This window comes from Python bivittatus, unplaced genomic scaffold, assembly GCF_059951505.1.
Source record: "Python bivittatus isolate LINGU-HERP-01145 unplaced genomic scaffold, Pbiv_v1 ctg000080_np1212, whole genome shotgun sequence".
Lineage (NCBI taxonomy): Eukaryota > Metazoa > Chordata > Lepidosauria > Squamata > Pythonidae > Python > Python bivittatus.
Window position 1 is genome coordinate 87,234,447 of NW_028277035.1, and position 7,290 is coordinate 87,241,736.

A 7,290-nucleotide genomic window follows, 5' to 3' on the forward strand; every position below is an offset into this window, starting at 1 on the left:
AGGAATGTACTTATATAATATGGGGGCAGGGGGGAAGGGCCATAGATTAGGTGAAACCCAAATATATATTTGGATTTGATTATTAATTGATCATGTGCCATCAGATTGGTGGCAACTCTTACGAACCACATAGATGGATTGTTCCAGGATGATCTGTCCCTCATCTTGTCCTTCCAACAATCACTCATGGGTGTTATAATGGAGTCCACCCACCTTGCTACTGCCCCACTTCTCTTTCTTTCCACCTTTCTCAGCATTATGGATTTTTCAAGGGAACTGCATATATGTCCAAAATACGATAATTTGAGCCTGGTCATTTGTGTTTTGAGTGACAACTCTGGATTGATTCAATCCATCTGTTTGTTTTCTTGGCTATTCACATTATGCTCAGGAGTCTTCTCTAGCACCAGTGTTCAAAAGTGCCTATCCTGCTTCTTCAAAGTCCAATTTCGTGACACAGCAAAAGCCATTGCCTGCATGATTCTGATCTTTGTAGGTACAGACCTGTCATGGCATCTGACTATCTTTTCCAAGGCCTTCATTGCTAGCCTTCCAAGATTTTTTTTCCCTTGTGGGCGCGAATCTGATGAATTATTAAGGATTCACATTGGAGGGAAAATGTACAAGAGTTCAGTCCATGAGAAAAGTTTGGCCCCTTATTAGGTATGGGACAATCCATATGGCTGAGAAACCATGTATTTGTCATGAGTATAATAATGCTTCTCTTTGAACTCCCACCTGGTTGAGCTGAAGCTTCACTTCAGTGCTATACATGGGAAGAACTACTGTGGGATGTCTGCCTTTGGCATCAAGAAATTCACCCAGATGAAAAATCAAACACCTGTCTGGACTTGAGAAAAAGCTTCCACGAAAGCTACGTACAGGCAAGAGACCTCATGAGGGCCAGGAAGGTAGGGAAAACTTCAGCCAGACTTCATTAAGCACCAGAAAATCCAGGCATGGAAAGAAATGCCAAGCAGAGCTCTACAAAAATAGAGCTCTGTGTTTGAACTGGAAGGTTAATCAAATCATCATTTTCCCGTGCTGCTGTTTGTCATTTTTCACCCACTGGGGCCTATGCCTCATTATCTCCCATTAGAGAAATCTCCAAAGAAATCAAAGATCATGCAGCTGCCACCCAATCTCAAGAAAAGACACAGTTGTTAAGAAGTTGTAGACATCCCTTCCCAGCCCCACCCCAATATTCTGAAGTCCCTTTTGGCCTTGTAATCCCAAGCACTGCACAGCCCTATCAAGAGAATCAGCAACTTTTTGGAGCTACTAAATAGTTACTAGCCTTACTATCTGTGGCCCCTGCATTGACTGCCTGTTCTGGCTGATCTGCTCCTTCCAGCATGTTCTTCCCCTGCTGGTTGTGAAGCACCAGCAATTAAATAATATAAAATGCTTCTTTCCCAGTAGAGGAACTGGCACCTCTTAGCAAGCCCCGCTGTGTTCACTCCTAGGCAATCTTCAGTTTACTTCTTCCCTACTTGCCAGGTTAAACTGCATCCCCCATTCTAACCATCCTCCCACTACCATGCACTGTCTAAAGCAGTATCTCTCAACCTTGACAACTTGAAGATGTGTGGACTTCAATTCCCAGAATTCCCTAGCCAGCCATGCTGGCTAGGAAATTCTGGGAGTTGAAGTCCACACATCTTAAAGTTCCTAAGGGTGAGAAACACTGGTCTAAAATCTCCAGAGAGGCCCAAGACTTTTTTCTTTTTTCTGAAACAGATTATCCAGGCCATCTCCTTTGGAATCATATTTCTGTGACATTTCTTTAAGAGTTTTCCCCCTAATTAACAGAGTTCCTAGAAAAGTTTTTTCAATGAAACCCTTACCACCATTGGGACCCCACCCATGGGAGGAGACCCTATATAGCTGACCTCCCCCAAGGGAGGGCCTCTTTCTGAAGAGCCTAGGTGGAAGCTTTAAGCAAGAAGCAGCTGTGCTGGGTTAAAGCAGCCGAGGTGCGTAAAGTGTTGCATGACAGTTATGTGAAACTGGGAATCAGGGAGATGGGTGGTGGCTTTTTTTAAGCTGTGGTTTCTTTGGAAGCTGAACCTTAGAAATTGCTTTGACTGTTTTCCTCTGTTGCTCGGTTTAATTATCCCAAGGGTTCCTGAGGCAGTGGGGTTTGCTTGCTATGGCCCTGTGTCTTCCTCTTCTTCATGAAGGCCTTCTTTCCTTTCACTTTCTCTTTTAAGGAGTGTTTTCCATGGTCTGTGTCCTTGGAATGGGTTGGCTCTACAGTTTGTATCTTCTGTTAGCCAACAGACAGAGAGGGTCTGCAGTCTAAGATCTGGGGACTGCCACCCTATGGGGAAATGTTACTTTAAGAGGGCTTTGTGCTTTCAACACAAAGCAGGTGCAGTTTCATCATTCCTCATCTGCGTACTGGGGATGCCTCTGTCTGCAGGTTGTACACAGAGCTGTGTAGCTGCCAAAGGCACAGGTGCCTTGCCAGGTATAGATAATGTCAGTTTTAGATGTAGGTGATCTAGAATTGTTTGACTTGAAATTAGAGTAGGAAATAAATCCAGTGAAAGAAAGAAGGCAGCTGGTCCTAGTTCCCTAATATATGTGAAGGGTCTTCGGTTCTCTAGCAAAGAGTATTTTCACATTATGCAATTACCTATGTGCTTAGAATGCCGTGTACAATTCTGGGCTCTGTGTCTTAAAGAGGGTATTACGGAGCTGGAAAGAAGGCAAACCACAGCAATCAAAATGAAGACAGGACTAGGCTCCTCTGTGAGAGAAGACAGCAGCAATTGGGCTTTGAAGGTTGGAGTAAATGTAGGGAACAGACTTTCTTTGGACGGCCATAGACATTGGATGATTCAGTCAACATACAGAGTTATGTAAAGTACTGTATGGTGTGGAAAATTTGGATACAGAGAATTCCTCTCACTCAGAATGTTAGAACTTGGGATCACTCACTGAAGCTAAAAGCACAAGACTGAAAATGGTAGATGGTTGAACTGTGGAATTTGTAGCCTTCAGATATGATAGCTGTTAATTATAAAGGGGGAGAGAAGAAAGTAATGGAAGATCATGTTATCTGTGACCAGTAGATTTTATGGCTGTTTATTCTCTCTAGATTCACAGATAGCAAACCTTAAATACTAGCTGTTAGGGGGCAACAGCAGAAAGCTATGTTGTCATCCATGATCTCTGAATGCATCTACTTGGCTGGTACGTGACACAAAAGAGTGATCTAGATGGGCCACTAGTTTGATCCAGTAGGATTCTTTCCACAGTTTAAAAAAATAGCAATTCATCTTGGTTCCTTAGCTACAAGTAAGCTAAATAACATTTTTGATTAGAATTGGCTTTTGCAGAGTTTTTTTAGTGCAACCTGTAGACCATCCAGAATGTTTTTTCTCTACATGCTTATCTTCAGTGCAACTTGAAGTCAGTTTATAGAAAAGTGTGCCTATACTAGCCATCGATAAGTGAAGATTTCATATTTATTAGTGAATAAAATAAATTTTGCATTTTCATAAAATCACAGAATTGTAGATTTGGAAGGGACCACAAGGATCTTCTCTAGATCAATCTCAGCAATATGTGGGAAAGCCAATTAAATCATCCCTGAGAGATGGCTGTCCAGTTTCTTCTTCAAAGCCTACAGAGATGCAGAACCCACAACCTCCGTAGGTAGACTGTTCCACTCTTGTACAGATCTTTCCACAGAAAGTTTTCCTTATATTTAAATTAAATCTAGGTGCAACTTATAGCCCTTATTTATAGCCCCTGTTTTTGTGGCCATGGAAAATAGTTCTTGACCATCTTTCCTATAGCTTCCTTTTATGCACATGAACAAGGCTATCAGATCTCCCCTCAGTGTTTTTTTCAGACTGAACACCCTAAATTCTTTCAACATCTCTTCAAGGCCCTGCACCATCTTCATTTACCTCCTCTGAGCACTATCTAACCTGTCAGTATTTTGCAAATGTGCCCAGAAATGTATACAATAGTCAGGGGTGGTCTCACCAGTGCCATGTACAGAGGAACAATGACTTTACATGTCCTCGATCCAAGTTATTTTTAACAGCATTCCTAAAAAACTAAAGACACTGGCTCCAGATAGCGTCCTGTGCTGTATGCTGATGTCTGAACTGCTAATCCATTTTGCCTCTTACTCATTTTCAGCCCAACATGGAGGCCACGAGTGATGAAGTAAGAGAACAAGGGAAGTGTGATGCTGGGACTAAAGCTGGTATCCTTCCCATCGTTCAGCCAGCTCCCAGAAACTACCAGTGCCTGGAATGTGGGAAAAACTTTCGGCGGAGCCCAAGCTTGTTAACTCACCAGAGAATCCACACAGGCGAGAGACCTTACCAATGCCCCAAGTGCGGGAGGGCCTTCGCTCAACAGTCGAGTCTCACCATTCATCTGAGGATCCACACAGGGGAGACTCCCTATCCCTGTCCTCACTGTGGAAGGTGTTTCCGCCAGAGCTCAAACCTCCTTAAACACAAGCAGCTCCACGCAGGGGTAAGGCCTCACTTGTGCTCAGATTGTGGTAAGTGCTTTGCTCAGCGTTCCAACCTGCTCATCCACCAACGGATTCATACGGGAGAGATGCCCTACCTCTGTTCTGAATGTGGACAAACTTTCCGGCAGCACCGCAGTCTTCTTATCCACCAGAGGTTTCACAAGGGGAATGCCTCAAATGGCTATAATTGCCCTGAGTGTGGGAAAAGCTTCACCCAGAGCTCAGACTTGGTGAAGCACCTGAGAGTCCACACAGGGGAGATGCCCTACACTTGCCTCTACTGTGGGAAGAACTTTCGCTACGTCTCAAATCTCAACAGGCACAAACGAACTCACACGGGGGAAAAACCCCATGCTTGCCGCCAGTGTGGGGAATGCTTCAGCCATTTGTCCAGCCGAAATATGCACGAGAGAATTCACACGGGCGAGAGGCCATTTGGCTGTGCTGAGTGTGGGAAGATGTTCGTTTCCAGTTCTAAGCTTGCTCAGCATCTGAGGTCCCATGCCAAGCAGGTATCCTACATCTGCAGTAAGTGTGGGAAAAGCTTTTGTCACCATCCAAGTCTCCTTAGACACCAGCAACTTCACAAAGCTTGGAGATCTCACTTGAGAAGAAAGGGAGGCAAAGGGACAAGCAGGCTTTCCTAGGCTGAGCTCCATTTGCCATCTGTTCTATCAGGTAACTTTGAACTCTATCTTAACCTGGGGATTTTTTTTTCTGCCTTGAGAAATGCAACTCAAGGAGTATGATAAGGAATTTTAAAGAGAATTCCCAACACACACTATAGTCCCCAGGATTCTGTGGAGATTCCTAAAGTAAAACTGGTATCAAAGCTATATCTTATAATGTTGATATAAGTGGCAATTGAGATGATAAGAATGGTAACCATTAGACATAGGGTCTATCTTCACTACTGGTGAGGAAACTACAAAGACCAAGGCTGCTTGTATCAATGGTGTCCGACCCTTGTTGCTAGTTATTTTCTCTAGCTAACCAAACGTTTTTCCTGCATGGATTTGCCGATTAATACTTTGTGGATGCCGAAGAAGAGTGACATATGTGTATTTCTTGTCCTTCCTCCTAAGAAATACCTCTTAGGGGTCAGTGTGGCTTGGTGTAGAAATTCACTAGTAGTGATGTCACCAAAAAGGGGGAAATAGGAAGTGCTCTGATGTTTTCACACCAACATATTTTAAATGGAAAAGGGTGGGGGGTTTTGCAGAACCCAGAATAGTTAGATAAGAGCCTTTAAATTATGGACAGGGGAAAAGACAAAGTCTGATGTGACCAAGGATACAGTTGGGACTGCAGTGATTGGTCTCTGCTGTGTAATAACATAAATAGTATGCTGGTTTAAGCTGAAGGCCCATCTAGCCAGTTTTTTATTTCCAAAATACCAGCTCGATGCCTCTGGGATGTCTACAGACAGATGCATCCTTTTACTCGTGTTTTCCAAGAACAAGTATATGTACGTGCCTATGATACTGAAGGCAATATACATGGAGCTGCTAATAGCCTTATTCTCTAGAAATTTGCCTAATTGCCTTCTAAAGTGTCCTAAGTTGGCAATTACCCTGTTACAACAGAATGGGGCTGCCTGGGGATTTGCAGCTGAAAGAAACTTGCCCTAATTGCGGTGTCTTTCCTTGCCCTGTATTCCTGCAAAGTCTAACTCCGTAGAGAGGCAAAATATCTTGGAGGTCTTCTTTTGAATCATTATTAAACCAGCTTGACTACTTATGCTTGCTTAGGATGCTCACTTAAGCGTTAGGTCTGGATAGTCTCATGTAGTGTATTATTTAGGCATAAGTATAGTATTCATCAAGTCCTGTTTAAAAAAAAAACAAAAACATACAGGTAGTCATTTAATGACCACCATTGGGGCCAGAATCTTGATCATTGAGCAAAGTGGTCATTAAGCGAGATGCCCACATGACTGTTTCACTCAACAACCACTCCCGGTTGCAGTCATTAAGCAATCTCCTGGGTTGTTAAGTGGACAGAACGAAAGAGAATGGTGATCACATGATCCTGGGGTGCTTGGCAACCAGTCGTAAATGTGAGCCAGTTGCCAGGCACCTGAAACGTGGCATGACCATGGGGGTGGAGGTGGCGCAACATTTTACGATGGCTGGAAGTGCTTTATGTGCCATAAAGCACCCTTTCTGAGGCTGTCATAACTTTGAACCATCATTAAATGAACGGTCGTTAAGCGAGGACTACCTGTACCTGAGTGAGCCCATGGTCATTGGAGCAATTACTGAATACACTAATCAGGCTGTCCTTGAAATGTCTGCATCTAAAATGATGGAGTGGGCAGGTTAGAACAAAAAATATACTGTGTAATATCCAGTTGCTGCTTTTATCATGCTCACCCAAATGAGTTTCTTGAATAAACATAAATGGGATTTCTGAGATTTTCTAAATTAAAAGAATCTAAGAAAAGGGTCAAGTGACAAAGCCCAATGTAGCATACAGATGGGCACCACCACCATGTATCTTTCTGTCATAGGGAGATCGGGCAGTGCTGTACAGTTCTGAAACTCTTTCTTTTTCAGCAGAGGAGCCAAACACAAATCCGAGGAAATGCCTTGTGAAGACGTGCTGGATTCTGCAGGTTTTGGAGTCTGTTCCTCCCAACCACCATCACTCTTGATAACTCTGTAAAATGAATATATACCTCCAGGCAGGAATTTGGTGAGGAGAACATCTGGAGGGCTATTATGAATGGAATCTGATTTAGAGCGATCCTCCAGTTCAGAAGCAATTTCTCAAGATTGGTT

General features: G+C 43.3%; 1 protein-coding gene across 1 annotated transcript; it reads left to right on the top strand.

Annotated features, from left to right (window-relative positions):
* Positions 1-4,167: 4,167 nt before the first annotated feature.
* LOC103060391 (uncharacterized) lies at positions 4,168-5,154 on the top strand. The gene has a single exon (XM_025170798.1). It carries the CDS (start codon positions 4,168-4,170, stop codon positions 5,152-5,154), a length of 987 nt encoding a protein of 328 aa, XP_025026566.1.
* Positions 5,155-7,290: the final 2,136 nt, after the last annotated feature.